Here is a 20,717-nt window from a genome sequence, read left to right as displayed (position 1 = left end):
ACTACTTATACTTAAAAAGATAAAAAATCTCCATCTTCGAACAGGCTCATTTTCTATTCACTATTTTTATATAAATTCCCTGTTATTAAATATGTATACCTATAATATGCAATAAATTAATTTAAAAAAATAAATTTAAAAAATGAGGTAGTTAAAAAATATTCTGATATGGGAAATAAATATACACGAAGAATTTTTTTTATCAAAATTAAAAACAAAAGATTAAGAAATACGTATTAAACAACATATTTATGTACATTTTTATTATTAGAGCACAAATACGAATATGTTTATGAGCGCCCAATTTCGAGATAAAAATACAAAATAAAAATGAATAAATGGTTTCTTTTTGGGTGATACCGTGTGTGTTGGATTTGTGCCGACGTTTCAGCTACTATTGCAGGAGCCACCTTCAGGGTAAACTGAGTGTTTTGTAGAAAAAACTATGTGTTTAAGTACTAGTAACTTGTACCGTGTCGCAGTCGGCAGTATGCACATTTCTATTAATTTTTGTAGTATGTAGTGCTGGGAACCATGTTGAGTTTAATTTAAGCCGTGACCGTGAAAACCTTCGCACCTTTATAAATAAATGGATTTTACCGATTTTTATTTATTTATTTAAGACTTCAAATTCATAAAAAATAAGTACTTCGGCGGGCTAATTGCTGAAAGCAATATTTTTTAGTCAACTAAAAAACAGACGGGGAAAAATTTATAGTTACTTAATTTAAAAAAGAAAAGTACACATATTTATTTTGGAATTTCAGATATTTTTTAGTGAAAAATACTTGTGTTATACACATTACATAACGAGGAATTTGGTATCAGGTAATAACAGAATAATAATAATTATTATAATATTTGGCGGGTATATAGCGCCATTTTTGTGAAAAATCACCTCAAGGGCGCTTTTCAATTGTATACTCAAACTTACATTCTAACTTAACTCAAGTGACATATTATAATTTATGTTTTAAAATTGAGGGTATGATAATCTAAAGAAGTGAGATTTTAGTTGGGATCTGAACTGAATGGGACTGTCGATGATTCGTAAGTTTGAAGGCAATTGGTTCCAGGCAACGGCAAAAGCACGATCTCCAAATTTAGTGTTTGGGGAGCACCGGATTTCGACAAGTTTTCCTCTTCCTGAATCAAATGTTGACCTAAGAGTAGATTTTCTTTGACATGTATTTTCCTTAATACAAAGGTCCAATGGGTATCTTGGAGCCATTTCATGAAGGGATTTGAATACTGTCCAGCAAAGCTTGTATTTTATTCTCTCTCTGGGCTTTTTAACCAGTGCAAATCTCGAAGATGTGAGATGTGAGAATATTTTTTTACTCCCGTAATCAGACTCGCTGCTGCATTGAAAACAGATTAAAGTTTATGTAGTAATGAGTTTGGAAGGACGCAGGAAGAGGGTCCAGGGAAGAAAAGGAATAAATAAAATAAAATATGAAGGGAAGTTAGGGATCTAAGAATATAATAACATGTGTAAGCTAACTTGCTTTGTTTCTTTGTTGTTTTCAATATGTGTTATTTTCTAAATGTTAATATTATTTATGTCCCGAACTGAGTTGTTGTATTTCCCGGGAATGTAATTCAACGTATTATACTTGTAAAATACTTTGTGTTATATGATTTATAAATAATAAAAAATAATAATAATAATAATACTAAGTTAATGACTCCCGAGGGGGTGAAATTCAGTATTTTGTCTACAAACATTTGGACAAACTTAAATATTTTAATGTATAATAATGCTTCAGGCGTTCCTTAAGAGTGGCCAAAGAAGGCGCACTTTTCATATGAAGAGGTAGGTCTTTACAAAGTCTGGTACCTTGAACAGAAAAGGAATTACTGAAGAATGATGAGGTATGTCGAGGAACAGAAAGCGTCATTTCCTGGGATGAGTGAAGTTATGGAGCGTAATTAGAAAGGTTAATGAAATTCTCAGCACGATATTTTGGAGGGCAAGGGTTATAAAGAAATGAGAGAGATTTGAATTTGAGGGTTGCTAGAACAAATCCACTTGAGGTCGGTGCGAAAGGGTGATCGATGGTCATATTTTTTGAGATTCGAAATAAAGCAAATGCTTTGTTATCGCTTCACGCCATGCTTATTTAACTTAACACAGGACTCTTGGCCTCGTAGTGTTAGGGGTACGCTTTTTTTTTGTAATATGCATCTTTATAGGAATAAATACAAGGTGTTCTTAAAACCCTGTCACACCCGAAACCACTATGATCAGTATAGGCAAGAAGACATATAAGCATATTTTAAAAGTAGTTAGAACGAAGAAAATTTTTAAAAGTAAAATATCAAAAAAAAAAAAGCAAATGGTTGATTACTTCTGCAGGGGAGAAGCGAGGGGGGCGCGGCCGTACGGTTGTCTCAGACTCTCCTCTCCCCCTTCTCGTATCTCCACTGCCGAAGTAAGCAACCATTTGTTTTTTTCCATATTTTATTTTTTAAGATTATAGTCGTTCTAAAATTTTATTTTAATGTGCTAATATGTCTTCTTGCTCATACTGATCATCGTGGTTTCGGATGTGACAGGATTTAAAGATCACCTGTATAATTTTATGTTTTTTTAATGTTCCTATCTACGATCTAATCATTGGTCATATTAAATCAAAACAACTTTGAAAAAAGAAATTAAAAAGTTTAATTAGGTACATCACGTATTATTTAGATTTGATACGTATTCGTACATCAGTTAGAAAAAAAGAAAGTCGGCCTCGTAGTGTCGTGGTCAGCGCGCTTGCCTACCTTGCAAGAGGTCTCGGGTTCGATCCCCGACATGGTTGACATGAAAATTTTATTTAAAAAAGGTGTTTTTACACTGGAGCATTTCATAGTCCCTGGACTGGTACATGAATGTAAGACTGATCATATTACCTTCATGTAATAAAAATGATCAAACTATACTGCGATTGGTGTACCAATGCAGTTTCCTATGCACCATTAGGTGCGGAAAGGAAATGATGATGAAAATGATAGAGCAATGAGATTTCTTGTTTTCTGCTGGTACAAATACGAAAAACAGGTAAAACAATTCATCACAATTCCAAGAAATTAATATTTTTTAAATTTTGCTTTTCCTTGACATTAAAATGAATCATTCTTTTTATTACACAAGTTATGTATTAAAAACATATTAAATTTGCGTGATTTCTCCATATCGTCGCCTATCTTTCAAAAAGGCGTATCTCGTTTTTTGTCGAAACCTAGTTATGAATATTTTAATAAAAATTAAGATATATTTACGGAAAAAACGGGCATCATACGGACTTAAAATATTTTTTATAACCCAGCAAAATACAGTAAGATTATTTTTTTATTATTTTTAAAGGCGAAAAATTTCTAAAACAATTCTTAAAAAGTCGTCTAAAAACTTAACAAATTTGAGATAAGCCTTTTTGAAAGATGGACTAGGATATATAATTTAGGTAAAGTATCATGAATTGTGAATAAAATATAATCGAGGCTACATAACGTAACTAATCAAAGCATTGGTAGACCTCGTGATTAGTAATAGCTTGCCTCGCACGTATAGGTTCCGGGTTCGATTCTCGGTGATATTGCAGTAATTAAAGTTGTTTTGTAAACCCAGGCTTTTTGTGTGGTAATGCACCACTGTTTGGGCACCCTGGCATGTTGTGGTGCAAAATGAACATAATATATCTAATTAAACAGACCATCACGCCGTTTCCCCGTAGGGGTAGGCCGAGAGGATAGAACGCCATATCACTCTATCTTGGCATACAGACCTCGCATACTCATTCATATATCTTCTCATGCACGCACGCCGATTATTCCTACTTTTGAAATTTCCATCTTCAAGTATTTGATGGACTCGATCGCGCCATGTCTTTCTCGGTCTTCCTCGTTTTCTGCATCCATCAACATTCGCATCGTAGATCCTTTTGGCCGTTCTTTTGTTGTCCATTCGCTCTACACGTCCAAACCAACGCAGCACCCCTTTCTTGATTTTGTCGACAATGCATGTCTCAGCCTTGCACACTTCACGGATCTCGACATTTGTGCACCTATCATTCATCGTTTTACCACACATTCGCCTAAGGGGTCGCATTTCGACAGCATTCAACCTACTTTCATCATTATTTTTCCAATTCCATACTTCGCTCCCATACATTAGAGTTGGCACTAGAACTCCGTTGTGAACTGCTAGTTTAGCCTCCTGCGAAAAAAATTTGTTTGCCAAAGTAGATTTCAGTGCACCGTTTACCTTGTTCTCGGCACTCACCCTCTTTTCAATTTCTTTCTCGGTCTTTCCATCCCTGGTAAACATACTTCCCAGGTACACAAATTCTTCTACCTGATTCAGAATTTCTCCGTACACACTGATCTCACATTTAGTTATATTTTCATCCCTTTCAAAAACCATCACTTTTGATTTATCAACATTCATAAGCATGGATTGTCTCATTCGCCCAATACTGAATTGACTGCTCCACAACTGTATAGCTTATGTTAGGTTTTTGTTATTTTCATTGTGTGTTTTGTAATATAAATAATATAGATGTACATAAATACCTTGTTTTTAAAACTGTCTGAATATTTGTTAATTATGTTTGTTTTTTAAGTTAGTCTTCTTTGTTTATTCTCAAATGTAATTTAAAAAAACTAAATTGTTAAGTGTCCTCGGCACGGGAAACCCCAGTGAGGTCACATTATTTTTATTATTAATTATAGTTTGTAAGCGAAAAATATGAATAAATAAATAAATAAATCGCTTTTCTCGCATACATCGTAGACTTTTGTTACCAAGAATTGCAGGTCTTCTTTGCTGCTAGCAAGAAGCACGGCATCATCATAATTATTGCGATGCAATATCTTTCGTCTGAGAACGCCTTGACCTCGAGTTGAATTTTAGGACGGACAATCAGCCAACGCGTAAAGTGAATCTGCGAATTGATTTAATGGAACAGTTTTATTACATTCGTAGCTAAAACGGTAAGCGTTCCACATAATATTACATATTTATGTGCATATGTACGTATATCTTCCGTATGGACTTACCATGCGGATGGAATTTGGGAAATTTTGGCAAAGGATCGTAAACCGTTTCGAAAGCTTTTGAAAATAATAAACGAATGGAAATTTAAAACAATGTGCGATCGCCAAATCCTCTAATATAACGGTCATAAAAAATCTTTACTTACCATAATATCTGTACCTCAGAGGCAGACGGATGCAAATCCAGAATTTGATGAAATGACATTTCAATTTTTGTATCCGGTTTATTTATTTTTATTTATTTATTTATTCATATTTTTCTCTTACAAACTATAGTTAATAATAAAAATAATGTGTCCTCACTGGGGTTACCCGTGCCGAGGACACTTAACGATATCCTTTTTTGAAATGTTTTACATTAGAGAATAAACAAAGAAGACTAACTTAATAAAAAGAGATAATTAACAAAATATTCACGGTTTGTTTTAAAAACTAGGTATATATTATGTGTACATCTATATTATTTATATTACAAAACGCACAATGAAAATAACAAAAACTTAACATAAGCCATACACTTGTGGAGCGGTTGATTCAATATTGGTTTGGGCGAATGAGACAATCCATTTTACTTCTACCTAGCTCCACTATCCATTTTTATAGCATTTTTAAACATTTTCTCGTTACTTATTTGTTTTAATTGTTTTAATAGACAGTGGAAGTAGGTTATAGATTTTAATGGAATAATACTCAAAATCCCTTTGTCCGAAAGTGGTATTAGTTTGTATTTGTTTAAGTTGTCTTTGTGTTGAGGATCTAGTGGTTATATTATTTGTTTGTGATTTATTGTAGGGGTTATGTCTTTCATTTGAGTAAGAGTAGTTTTTGAATCAGTAAGTGAGTATTGTTTTAGCGTATAATTGTTTTGGTGTCATAAGTTTTGTGTAATATTTCTTCAGTAGATGTCAGTATCGGGACTCTGAGTATTATTTCAATTATGGATTTTTGTGCAATTATGATCATATCCATTGATTTTAAAGAAATGTAAGTCTTATAAAGAATAACCCAATGTATTTAAATACCGAACATACAAATTGATGTTTTGAATTAATATAAATCACTTAGAGAAAGTAGATTCTTTAGGCAACTGTTGAACATTTGACGTTTGGATTTGCATCCGTCTACCTCTGAGGTACATATATATACAATGTGATAAATACAAAATGATAAAACAAAGGTGTACACGGTTAAATGGCAGACTTATTGCCGCTAGCAATTTATTAGACGTAGACGAAGAACTAAAACTTGTAAAAAATTGTAGTAAACATGGACATAATACGAGAATATCAGAAAAATATCATAAACCACTTTCTAAAACAAGACAAGGACCGTCGAGACTAATAAACCAGGGATTGAAATTATACAATAAACTACCAGACAAAAATAAACAAAAGGCTCAGACAAACTTTTCAAAAGATGTAAAAAAATATTATTTTGAACAACAGAGTATGAATAAAAAATGTAAATATTATTTTTGTAAAATGAGTGTAATAATCCGTAAGGGTTAGTAAATGGATTTTCAAATAAAAAAATTACAGTCAGATCAAAAACAAATAAAATAATATCAAAATTAAAATTAAAATAAAACTCCGTCGCACCTTCCAAATATTCATTAATACTATAATAACATTTATTTATTAAGAATACTGTTAACACAAACATTTTGATACAAGTGATTTCCTGTTTCTTTTTTTTTTAATTTATCAAATACTTATACGGGCATGCATATAAACGAATCATTGAATGAACGATTTTTTCGCTAGAGGAATTTTCAATTTACCTTTCTTTCTAGTGTTGTGAATGTGACTGTTTTCTTATTTAAAATAAATATTCGCGTCTTGATTTTACAATAACGAAAAGTTCCGGTATATAAATTTATAAATACCCGTCAATGTTAATAAATTTAGTCGATAAAAAAATCTTTTATCTCTAGAGTGCACGAAACTAATTATTGATTTATTAAATGCTTGACTGGATATACAAACATCGGAAAATACACCTAAAATCATATAAGATATTGTTAAAAACTTGATACATACATAGTTACCAATAATAATATAACATACAGAATACAGATGTTTTACTCAAACTCTTGTAAACAAAAATGAAACATAAACAATAGAAATAATAATGTTAAACAAAAAATAACCCGATTGTGACCAGAGCCAGTGTCGCAGATAAAGGGTCCGAGGTTCGAACCCCGTCACCTTAACTTCATAACCATTTACTCAAAATCAAAATCATAAGAACACAAATATTTCTTTAGAAAAATAACTTTCAGGATAATTATAATAATAAAAATACTTAATAGTTTTATTCAAATTTTATTTTTTAAAAATATATACATTTTTTACCAGTGACCGGGTTTCGTCGTGACCGACATCGTCAGACTGATGTCGGTCACGACAAAATCCGGTCACTGGTAAAAAAATTATAAAAAATTAATAAATAAAAGTGGAATAAAACAATAAAATATTTTTAATATTATAAATAAAACGCAGTTCCACCAAGAAATGTCAGTAGAAAAACTCAACTTTCAGGATAGCTTGAAATTAAAGCAAAACTTATTTGGTACAAATAAAAATGAAAAATAACCACAAAAAAATGGGCAAAAAATTACATAGACATAATATTTAAGAAGGTTTCATTATTTTTTTGAAAAAGTACCATGGGTTTGATTCAACGAGGAAGTTCAGTCCTACGGGAAATTAAATATTTAAAATGTTTTCTCAGACGCGGTAAAAAACATTTAGCAGCATTAAATTTTACGACGAAATTTCTTGAAAATGCATTTAAAAAAAACGAACTACACTGAACGACGTCTCTAGTTTTTCCGAATCAATCAATGATAGAGTGTTATGATAATTGAAAGTTTAAGGTAAACCAAATTATCAATCAGCAGAACTCATCGAAGAAAACTTGTGACGACACATGTGGAGTAATTACAAAACTTTAAAAATCATAGAGCTGAAACCAAATCTCTCTTCGATTGCGTTATTTCAGTAAAAGTTATATATCACACCGTACACGACTATCGTAAGTACAAATTATTAATAATTATTGAGAAATTCACTTTTAACCCACATTTTAACTTTTGAGCGTGAACTTTAGAATAAACGTAAATAAAATATCTTCGCCTTTAAGTCGCCTAGAGTTACAATTATTATTGTATGGCATAATGGTATTTTAAGACTTTCTGATAGAAGAATCCTAACTGACCTAATATTACTTTTTAAGGTGATCAATTCATTAATTGACTGTCCAGATTTGCTGGAGTTGGTGTGTTTCCGTGTACCTGGTCGACATACCCGCCACAGATCTCTTTTTTGTTCTGCAAGTTCTAGAACCAACTATCACATGCACTCGCCTATCCCTAGGCTCCATAGATATGGCAATCAGTATGAGGACAAGGCTGATATATTTGGTTTTGGACTTGATAGTTATAAAACGAGTCTGATTTCTTTTTTTCTCTCACAATATTATTCTTAAACTTTTCTTTATATTTAAAAATGTTTTTCCTTTTTTTGTTTTTTCATATTTATGTATTTATTTCGTTAATACTTTTGGTTGCTTATGTGTATTTACCTACTTGTTACTATTGTTATAGTTATGCAATTTTATAATTTTTTGTTATGTTTTGATATATGTAATTTTTTTTTCATATTTATGTTTAATATATGTTAAAGGCAATTTATGCCGTTTATGTAAAATAAATAAATAAATAAATAAAATAATAAAAATATTAAAATCGTGCGTCTTACTGTGTACAAAGGAAAAAAATGATTTTTCATTAGTTACGATAGTTTTGTAATAGGTTTGCGATAAACATATTATAGAAGATCCTATTTCGCTAAAGGTGAATATGGTTCATACGAGGTTTTCCAGAGCACGACTTATGTCATACCCAAAACCGGTACGACTTTTACTCAGAGACATATCGCCTTTATCGCCCCGAGAGTGTTCAATATTTTGGAAGAGCGTATTAAGCTCTGAACGACAAAAACTATTTTCAAAAGTGTTAAGGACCGGATTTGAGTGGGAAACTCATTGATGATTTTCTGAATGTATGACCACCCTTTTCTTTCTCTCTTTTTTATTAAATGTACATCAAATGTTTGAGTTTGCTGCTTACCATATTGATGTCCCACATATTTATTAAAAAAACATATTATTATGTTTCTGATCCTAAGTAATATTTGTGGTGATTAATTTTTGTATTTTTTTTTATTTAACTTTTTGTACATAATGTTATTTGTATATTGGCGGGCTTATTGCCAAATGGCAATTTCTTCCAACCAACCAATAAAATAAAAGTTTTATTTTTATAATTCAAGTTACAGAACATATTCAATAGAAAAAAATAAATTAAAAAGCTAAAGATATATAAAAATAGAAATAAACGTATTTGTTTATGAATTACCTTAAATCAAAACTATTACTCAATGGGAAAAAGAAAAGGAGGAGAGATTAAGGAAGAGAAAGGAAATATTTCTTCAGACGTGATTTAAACAGAGATAATGTAGTAAAATCTTTGATGGTGGATGGGAGATGATTCCACAGTCGAGCCGCATGGACACTATATGAGTTAGAGAAGAAAGAGGAATTGTGTATGGGTATTAAGAGAGTGCCTCGAGAATTAGAACGAAGAGGTAAACCATGAACTGATAAGCTTTGAAATTTTTCACGCAGGTATATAGGAGCGTTAGGACTATGAAGTACATTGAACAGAAGTGAGAGGGAGTGATAGTCTCTCCGCTATCTAATTTTGAGCCATTTCAGTTGCCTACGATAATCAGAAATGTGGTCATATTTCCTAAGACCAAAAATGTACCTTATGCATGTATTCTGAAGTCGTTCAAGTTTATCGAGTTGCTCACTGCTTAAATCAGTCATGGAAACATCAGCGTAATCTAGAATGGGTAGTAGTAATGCTTGAACAAGGGTGCATTTAGTATTAATGGGTAAGAATTTTTGCAACCTTCTAAGTGAGTGTAGACTGAAAAATATTTTGCGGCTTAATTCATTAGTATGAGCTGGCCAGCAGAGATGTTCATCCATTTGTACTCCTAGATTTTTTACGGATTTCCTGTATTGAATATTGGTACCATTGAAATAAGAGAATTAACTGAAGGTGCTTTTATGTGAATATATATAAGTATATATATCGTATGTGAATATAATAAGAATATTGTAAATATACTCGTACGTCCGTGTTTACTAATTATTCGTCCAAACTCAACGCAAAACTTCTGGTCCCATGTAGTTGGGACTTATGTCTCAAAAAATGTGCAATAAAGTGTTATAAGTAAATAAATAAATGGTTATTCCTATGTTTATGATTCGTTACCGATTGTTTGCTGTAAATGAAAAACTGAATAGAGGGTATAGTAGGGAATATCACGTACTATGAATACTGATAAAAATATATTAAATGGAATTAGATAAATGAATTGTGTTTTAAAAATCAGTATGAATATTGTGGAGAAATGTTTTCATACAAAACTTTTTTTTTTTAATATGCACCCACAAAAACGCGACATGCTTGGCCTTGATAATTATGACGTCAAGATTTATGACGATGTTATATTTAAATTTAAACGGTCTCAAAAAAGTTCATAATTTACACGAATCGTGACGTATTTAGTATTACTAATGTTATTATTGTTATTATTGGAGCACATAGGGGAATTTGCTTATGCGTGCCCTACTTCAAAGTTTAAAGTTACTGTAATATTAGTATCATTTAGCCTCTTTGAAAATAAACAGAAACAATTAATACTAAACTAGGTACTACCAGAATACACACTACATAAACACCACATCTTATACACATCACTCCATACACCTCACTCCACGCACTACATTTCATACTCACAACAATAAAAACACAATCACTAGTAAATTCACACAAAGCACAAATTCTTCTTACATCTTGTTGTACTGTTAGATAGTTGTTTCATATATTGTGTTGTGTACGTAATTGGTGCTGTGTTAGGTTTATTTTTTGTTCGTAATATTGTCTAGATTTATATTAACATAGCACTGTGTGCACAACATTAAATTTAAGCAAATAAACAAAGTATCAGACGCTTGGCCAATGCAATGACCGTTTTTGCCGAAATTTAAAATCATTTTTTATGCTACTAATAAGTTATATATTTTTTTTATCATAATCATCATCATTCCCTTTCCGCACTTAATGGTGCACAGGGCACTGCATTGGCATACCAATCGCAGCGTATTTTGATTATTTCTGTAACATGAAGGTAAGATGATCAGTCTTACGCTTCAGGTATCAGTCAAAGGACTATGAAATATTCTAGTGTGAAAACACCCTTTTATAAATAAATATTTCATATCAACCATGTCGGGAATCGAACACGAGATCTCTTGCATGGTAGGAAAACGCGCTGACCATTACACACGAGGCCGACTTTTTTTTTATACTCAACAGTATTTCATATACCCTTATTAATTTTAAAATGTAAAAAAGGGGATATTTCACTATTGAAATTGAAGTAAATACACACCTGGAGCAAGGCATCTGGCACAGGTATTTGCCAGTTGAATTCAAACTTCTTGGTCATTGTGGCGCCCGCTAGGCGCCCGGCCTACTGCTCCACCCCTGGAAATATCAACAAAGGGGAAATCAGACAAACATAATTATATTATGTACCAGTGGCGAATGGTGATTTTATTTACAGGTAAGCTATAAAAAAATCACATATTTGTACCTACATAGAAGGTACATGATACAATGTAAGTAATATATACTATAAATTTATATTTTTCTCTGGTTCTGTGTGATACAACTCTCATCCATGAAATCAACTCAAACGATGTAACTTCGTGATATATTTCATTATATAGATATCTATTACTTTAATACATGAGTCATTAAAAAATAAATAAAAAAATAGCACTATGAATTCAGTCGATATTAGGTATTCAATTGAAATGTCAACTGGCCGAATTTTTCTAGAAATGAATAGTGATAAAAACGGCCACGTCGAGCGCCATATGTCCTGCAATATGACGCATGAAAGTCATTATGGTATCACGTCAAAAGTACCATCTTAAAGAAAAATATAATATATTAGAATAATCGGCTAGTTTCTTGGCTCACCGCAGGCGCTGGGCGCGCTTTATTAATATTTATATTGGGATAAAAATACAAACGGTGAAAATGATTTAAAATAAATGGTAATTATTTATTTGTTTTTCTGTAAATAAAGTTACAGTAAAACATTATGGTTAGTCAAATATAATGGTAGACTCCGCAAAATCGCTTCTATACACGGTTCGCCCCTGTTATGTACTGGTGGATTTTTTAAAGCAGGCGCGTTCTTGTATCTGAAAATAAGCTCGTGGTATGACATCGCACGGCATACGCATTATGAAAATAATTTGTGTCTCTCTCGCGCGAAGACGCGCTTGTGAGCGTGACATAGACAACTATTGCTCTGTTAGTTTCTAATGATATGGTAATAAAATATACACAGGATGTTCTGCGTTATCTAAATTTTTCCTGCGATTCTTTATAGTAAAAATATAACAATATGTAATCGATGTATCAAATATGTATTAATTTACGGATAAAAAACAGTAGTTTATAAATACATATTTTCATTTAAACAAATCATGTAAAGGTCGATTATCTAGTGCTGGCGCTTTCGCAAAACTTACCAAAAAAAAATATGCGCAGAATATTGATTTTAAAAATCTTGATATTTAATCAAATGATTTTAAACATCCCCTTTAAATTAGATCGAAAATACAATCACTTAAGAAACTGTCATATATTTATTTATTTTTCAACACGCATGTTTTTTATTTGTTATTTTGTTTTATTATAATAATAATTAATATGGTGTAATTAAAATGCACAGTACATATTATATTGGAGAAAATATTTACACACACTTATTGATAAACAATAAAGATAGCACATTTGGTTTAAATTTAATATAATACTTTTTAAATCAACATCCTGTAGATTTTAAATGCGTTTGTGTGAGTTTTGCGAACGCGCCAGCTTAAATTAAACAACCAGTACATACGGTAGTAATGATAGGGAAATAACAAATAATACAAATACCGATGAAAATATACGAAATGTATTTAGAATAATTAATTGTATTTCCAAAATCAATATGGATATTGTGGAAAAATGTTTTCATACATAACTTTAAATAAATAAAAAAATTAAAATGTCACTAGAAAAACGCGACATGTTTGTATTGTACTGTATTTATTTAAGATAGTTGTACAAATAAAATTTAAACATCTATTTATACCTTAACTAATAAACAAAATATATATACAGGGTGTTCTTTAAACCCTGTCACATCCGAAACCACGATGATCAGTATAGGTAAGAAAACATAGTAGCATATTTAAAACAATATTTAGAACTCAGAATGAAAAATAATGTATATATATATAAAAAAACAAATGGTTGCTTACTTCTGCAGGGAAGAGGCGAGGGGGGCGTGGCCATGTGGTTGACGGTGTATCAGACTCCCCCCCTCCCCTCTCCGTTCTCTACGACCGTTAAGCATAAAGGAGATATATTCCGAGACAAATATAATTCCTTTTAGTATTTTACCTTCATATGAAATAACTAACACTTTTTTACAAATATTGCAACATAAATTAAACTCAAATTTAGCGCTTACTTTTAACAGTGATATACATAACCATCGCACACGATCTCATAACTGTCTACATTTACCCCCTGTACACTCCTCTAAATTCGGATTGAGGTCACTCCTCTACATTGCCTCTACTCAATATAACCTCCTGCCGATTCACTTTAAATCAATTTCTTACCAGTCTACGAATGGAAATCAAATAACACTAAAAAATCATTTCCTCAAATTATTTCTCGATAACCCTTAACCCATGTGATTTAATGTTAAATAATATATTATAATTTGTTTTTAAAAAGGTCTCCGAGATATGTCCATTTTTGTTTTAATTATGTTCAACAAAATGTATTTTTATTTTTTATCTGATAATCTTTAATTGTATCAATCCCAGAATGAGTTTGCTAACTCATGGGAATACAATTGTGTTTTTGTACATTTTTGTATTTTGAAATAAAAAATAAAAAAAGATACGGACACCGCTGTCCCTAGGAAACCCTAGCTTTGGGCTTGTAAACTAAAATTCCGATTTTTCAGTGCAAATGAAACTTTATAAAAAGTGACATATCATACTTAGCTATCTTTCCACTGATTTACATTCCTAATAAAATTGATTGATTGTTTTTAGACGCAAACGCATTACCTTTAATTAGTAGTATTAGTTATGTGATTTTATTGAATAGCGTTTCAAAGCATAGTAATTTACATAACTAAGCGGTTACATAAGTTGTGCGGGTGAATCGGTCGGACCTGGAGCCGTATGCTGGAAAGAAGTGACATTTTGTCACCCACTCGACAATAGTCGATAGGGCATCTCTATTGCTTTGTCACAATGCTATTCTTGAAAACCGTCCGAGAATTTAATTACAAAGACGAACGAGAAAGTGGCAACACTATAGTCCGTAAAATATAGCTTGCTTAGAATGACAGCTGTCAAACTAATTTCATTAGTGATAAGAAATTACTGATGACTGATCAAATCGATTTTATCAGTTATTTCAAAATTGATATAAAAAATGAAAAAACAAGCCTATTATAGTGTGTTTAACATAATTATTCACCAACAAATGAGACATTTATACTTTTTTCATGAACAACATCAAACGAATAATTGTTTTATTCGATCAATTTACATTGATTAATTTGTCCCATCTCTAACGTTTTTTTGCAAAATGATTATTTGAGTTGGTTTATTTGAGGTATTTTAAAGTTTTAAAGCTGTTTTTATATATTAATGTTTCATGCATTGTAGTAAAAAAAATAATTAACACGCCAGATACAAATGGTTTTTCGTGTGCCAATATAAATAACGCCTTTGAAGTTACTACAAAGTTATGTCGTCACTTTTTCTAACAACTGTCATTCTAATCATGTTACATTTTAAATACTACAACAAATCCGTATTTATAAATGGCCCTCCTGCCACACGTAAACCTTCATTGTTTGTTGTCAGACTTCTTCCGTAGAATATTTTGTGCATAGAATATTATGAAAAAAAATAAAAGAAAATGTTTTACTAAAACACTGCAACATTGATGATTATTATTTGCCTTTGACATAACACACATCTACATGTTATTAGAAATATTGCATATTTATTTCATAGATTTTAAAAACATATTTATTTCTATTTTTATTTTATTTATTAAAAGAAAACAACAGCCATTATAACAAAAAATATTTACAAAACTAAAATTATAGGCCAATTATAGTTTTCTAATCATTACTAAATACGATGTCAATAAAATAATAAAAAAACGTACATTGAAATAGCCACTCCGCATCATTCCACGCGTAAAAAATAAATAAAATATTACAATAATAATGAAATAATAAAAAAATAAAAGAAAAAGTTTTTTGTTTACTCGAACTTAAAAATTATTTCGCCGGCAGATCCATACGGAGTAATACGGAGCCATCAGTCCAGAAGGGATTCTTTCTTCTTTCAAACGAGAGAAAAAAATTACAATATGAAATTGTACAAAAAAAACGTACAGTTAGATTAAATTATAATTATTATTACATTGTAAAATATGTATCTCAAATACATATTTTGACATTGACAAGCGATAAAATAATTTTGAAATCATGTTTCTAGTGAAACTTCATTTGATAATGGATTGAAAATAAGTACTGTTATATTTGTCGCACATTTATTGATACGCCATCATCATAACATTGATCAGTGTTATAATACAATGAAAATTCCTACTCGTCTTTTAAACACGAATGCCGAGCGTTTTACAAGAAAAAAGTTTGACAGCTGAAGTAACGATGTCGCATTCGATTGTCAATGTCGAGTGCTTGGGGCACTCGAGATAAAGTCGATTGATTTTCGATCGACTGCATTCGCATGGGTGGTTCAAGAATGCTGTCACGCGTCGAATTATCGAAGTCGCGTACGATTCTAAAGACGGACGAGTCCAGCATAAGGCCCCTGTCGACCAATTGGATTATTACTCTTACATAACTGCCGCAAGCGTCGTTGGTTGCGTCCACGAGCAATGAACAGCGAACACGCAAACGCCGATACCGGAGCGAGCGCAACGCGTCCATAATGCTCTAATGGGATTGGACATGGACGACCGCACGTGAGGATTGTACAATAAATTTATTACGCGATGGCTTGCCCCTAATAGCACTAACCCCTTATAGGACACATATTTTGTGTTGATTTACGTCTTGCAAACCTTATAAAATACAACAGCAACAAACCATCATGCCGTTTTCCCGTAGGGGTATATATATATATATATATGGTTGGATAATTTATATAGCGCCATTTTTGTGAAAAGCACCTCAAGGACGCTGTACAATTAATAAATATCCCAGTACGTCTTGCAGCTACAGAGCGCATGGACGGTTGGGATTCTAGTTCCTCGTTTTCAATTAATTTAATCGGATCTTAAGATCCATCAAAAATTATAACAGATAGGAGCTAGATTACAGGACGTCTTGCAGCTACAGAGCGCATAGACAGTTAGAAATTTAGCCCCCATTTACAAATTTTAAAAATTGACAAATAAATTTAGTGTATTAATGATATTTAAAAAAAAAAAAATATGAATAGTAAAAAGATGTAAGATTACAAAACGTCTTGCAGCTACTAAGCGCATAGACGATTGGAATTCTAGACCCCATTTACAAAATTTTGGTATTTTAAAGTTGATATATGAAGGCTAGATAACCAATCATCGTGCAACTACAAAGCGCATGGACGAGTGGAATTCCAGCAAAGTTAAAATGATATCAATAAATTTATAAAAAATAGAGCATAGTAGTAAATTGGTCAAGTGTTCATACCAAGAAGTAAGCAATAAAAAACTAAATAAATCAAACACTGTTTCAACTCATGGTTAACAAAGGGAGATAGATGTCCGAAGAGAAGCTTTTGTAGACAGTAGGTAGATACCGTCGCCATGTGCCCCACTGGCTGTTTGATAATTTCTGGAAACGCTCGTGTGTAGTTACTGGGGGATTATGCCTATTGTTCCAACGACTTGGTGTTCATTTTGGTCCGTATTATTTCGTTTTATGAGACGCAAGATTCCAGTTCAATTCACTATTTTACATGAATATTACACAAACGCGTGTATGAGCGGTTTGATTTATCATTTTGCATGTTATTAGAAGGCAGATATTTGAAATATTATGTATTTATCAATAAATGTCAGTTCACTTTTAATAGCACTGTTGTAATTTATTAATTATGGGTGTAGTGTTCCAAATAGCAAAATTTAGGAACGATCACGTCAAAAGCTGGGTAGGCAGAGAGGATAGAGCGCCATATCACTTTTACATTTTTTCATGCACGCGCGCCGATTATTCCTACTCTTGACATGTCCATCTTCAAGTATTTGATGGACTTGATCGTGCCATGTCTTTCTCGGTCTTCCTCGTTTTCTGCATCCATCAACATTCGCATCGTAGATCCTTTTAGCCGTTCTTTCTCTGTCCACTCGCCCTACATGTTCAAACCGACGCAGCACCGCTTTCTTGATTCTGTCGATAATGCATGTCTCAGCCTTACACAGTTCACGGATCTCGACATTTCGCTGCTAAAATTCATAAGGGCCACAAATCGAAAATTCCCGGCACTCACCCTCCTTTCAATATATTTCTCAGTCTTTCCACCCCAAGTAAACATACTTCCCAGATACACAAATTCTTCTACATGTTTTAAAAAATAAATAATCAACATAATATTGTATTTGAAAAAGCTGGAAGACCTATCTACCAGTGTACGTTATTGTGACTCTTGTGACATAATAAAATATTAGAAAATAAACATCTCAATTCTAAAGTGTGTTCATTATTACAAGAATTTCCAAATAAACAAACCAGCCGCGTGATATCCGACGGAGATAAGCCTATTTCACACATATCATATTAATCTGAAGGGCACGGTAAAATTGTACAAGATTGACATTCATTGGATTCGTTTGTACTTTTTTAATTATAACTATTTTAAATTATTATTTGTTCATTAAGAAAAACAACAGCAATACAGAACAAATAAATATAACATTATAAGAAAAACAGTAACGAAGAATATTTATATTTTTCGTTTTTTTTATGTAAAACTTCTTAGTCAATTATTTTATTAAAAACATCAATAAAAACGCATCGGAAAATACATTATTTAAAAATAATAAAAAAATATCAGCTTTCTTATAATTTACCCAAATATTTCAATTTTCGTGACCATTTTTAACGAGTTGTAAATAACTCTTTTTTATAAAATGGAAATCAAGTTGGGGTGGGTAGAAGGGGGTTCGAACCTCGGATGTCTGATCCGCGAATCTGCAACCTAGCCCGGGACCACAACCCGATTCAAATAATATAGTAAAACTTAACAAAAGAGATTTTAATGATAATTTTATCAAAATCATTATTTACATTTGGCGAGTACTCTTAGGTAAAAATCCTGCAAAAGGAAACCGACTAGAGATAAGTCGGTCTCATGGTGTGCTAGTTATTGCACTTGCCAGGCATTAAATAAATAAATAATCGTAAAACTATAAGTATCGATCCACCGTATTGTATTTTTCATGCCGTGTAGACTTTTTCCGTGGTGAGAAATGGGCCAATCACGCGATATCACGCAGTGGGCTCGTGGTTTGCGCGTGCACAGCGGTCCAGTCTCCGTGAATGTACGATAGTGGTATATTTATGTACCACTTTGTCATTGGTGCCCTATAAAGGTCTAAATTTCCGTCCGAACACAAAGACACAAGTTAAAAGGATTTGTTGTCACGTGGTTTTTGCAGGTGTGGAGAGAAATGGTAATAGGAGGGGGAGGCTTAAGTTTCACGTGTCAGGTACATTAGTATGGGTGCGTGCTTCAGTAAAAATATGTAATTATAATCTTAGCCTGTAAGACTTCTCTGTATGCGAGCAAAGAAGCCATACTTGTAGGCAGGGTAACCTTAATTATTTATTGTATGGAATCAATGAATGAGATCAATGACATGACATGACAATAATATATGCCGGTAAAAATAATTTCATCATCATTTAATATATTATTTTTCGTGTGTCGAAGCGTTTGTAGACAAGGCTGGATTCCACCCCTCAGGGAGTTATAAAGATTGACATTTATTGCAACATAAAGGGAAAACATATATCGAGATGGGAATATGGAAAAAATACTGTTGTTAGAAAATATATATTTTCTCGTATAGATATAGACATGAATAAAGATATGGATATGGATATAGATATGGACAGATGCTCGGTGTATGTCTAAGCGACGGAGTAAGAAATGAAGAAATAAGGCGCCGAACCGGAGTCGTGCAGCGAAATTGAAATGGCAATGGGCAGAACACTTGGCGAGGCAAATGATGGCAGGTGGACACCCAGAATAATAAAGCGGAGACCATGGGCAAACAAAAGAAGTATTGGAAGGCCACAGAAAAGATGGGTCGACGACATCGCCTCTATTGCCGGTAAAACGTGGATGATGAAAGCGGGTGATAGGAAGGAATGGAGACGTTTGGAAGAGGCCTTTATCCAGTAGTGGAGAGAATAAGGCTGGAGAAGAAGAAGACGATGGACATAGATATTGAAAAACATTTTTTTATGATAACATATAACAAAGGTTTTATGCCTGTCATGTACACATTTCAATAGTGAATTTTGGTATTTCTGTTTTGTATTTCGTTTTTATTTTTCATCTCATAAAACTGCAATATCGTGTAGGTACTTATTTTTTGTTTTAAAAAAAAACTTTTAATGTTTTTAAAAAATATATTTTCTCGCTCCTTACAGTCAAGTTAGTAGTAATTATTATTATACAAATAGTGTTATCATATATTTTGATGTAAAGGATCTTCAATAATTTTACAAAATGTATATATTTACGTAAAAAATAAATAAAATAAACATAAATTTAAAAAAAAAACTTAAAAAATTGACAAACCTGTGATTGGCTAGATAAATAGTAAACATATATTTCAAATAAAACACTTTGTATATATCAATGGCTCTTTTCAAAGTTTTGAGCGATCTTAATTGATTTTAAACAAATAATTATTTATATCACCTTAAGTGAAGTATTTATGTACATATTTATGTGAAATACATACACAACGGTTACTTGTTTTAGGATTAAAGTTATGCAAATTATTACAACGTTTTAATTAGTTATGGAGCTGAGAGATTGTTAAGATTATTTATTTCCATATGAAAACATCTATCTAACGAGTGAAAACTAATGGTTTAGATAAGAATTAGTAAAATTAAAAAGGGAAGTTTTCTAGATATAATGAATAGCATAATTCAAAACATTATTTTTTTACTTATGCCCCCATGAAATTGAGCCATCGATATATAAAAAGGGGTTTTATTAACAATTTATTTGAAATGTTATTCTACAAGTGAATGCTGAAATAAAACAAATATATTTGGAAATAGTATCTACCCCAGCAAGATGAAGTTTCAGGACTTTTACTTCACAAGAATAGAAGTAGATGGTAAAACAGATGGAAGAGTTAAAGAGGAAATATGGATTATCGATTCATAGGC

The 20,717-nt window shown here is 32.0% G+C and overlaps 1 protein-coding gene across 3 annotated transcripts in view; it reads right to left on the bottom strand.

Moving 5' to 3' along the window:
* LOC148284658 (1-phosphatidylinositol 4,5-bisphosphate phosphodiesterase-like) overlaps nt 1–20,717 on the bottom strand; it is an 87,344-nt gene that overhangs the window by 54,007 nt on the left and 12,620 nt on the right. For all 3 annotated transcript variants that reach the window (XM_088236971.1, XM_088236964.1, XM_088236979.1), the window contains exon 2: nt 11,574–11,668. In XM_088236971.1, the coding sequence (XP_088093097.1) occupies nt 11,574–11,630 (57 nt within the window). In that variant the 5' untranslated portion in view covers nt 11,631–11,668. The remainder of the gene's footprint in view (nt 1–11,573; nt 11,669–20,717) is intronic.

Source organism: Micrasema longulum, unplaced genomic scaffold, assembly GCF_059751315.1.
Source record: "Micrasema longulum isolate JH-2025_06_02 unplaced genomic scaffold, ASM5975131v1 h1tg000098l, whole genome shotgun sequence".
In the NCBI taxonomy this organism is placed as follows: domain Eukaryota; kingdom Metazoa; phylum Arthropoda; class Insecta; order Trichoptera; family Brachycentridae; genus Micrasema; species Micrasema longulum.
This window is presented reverse-complemented; position numbering and strand designations above follow the sequence as displayed.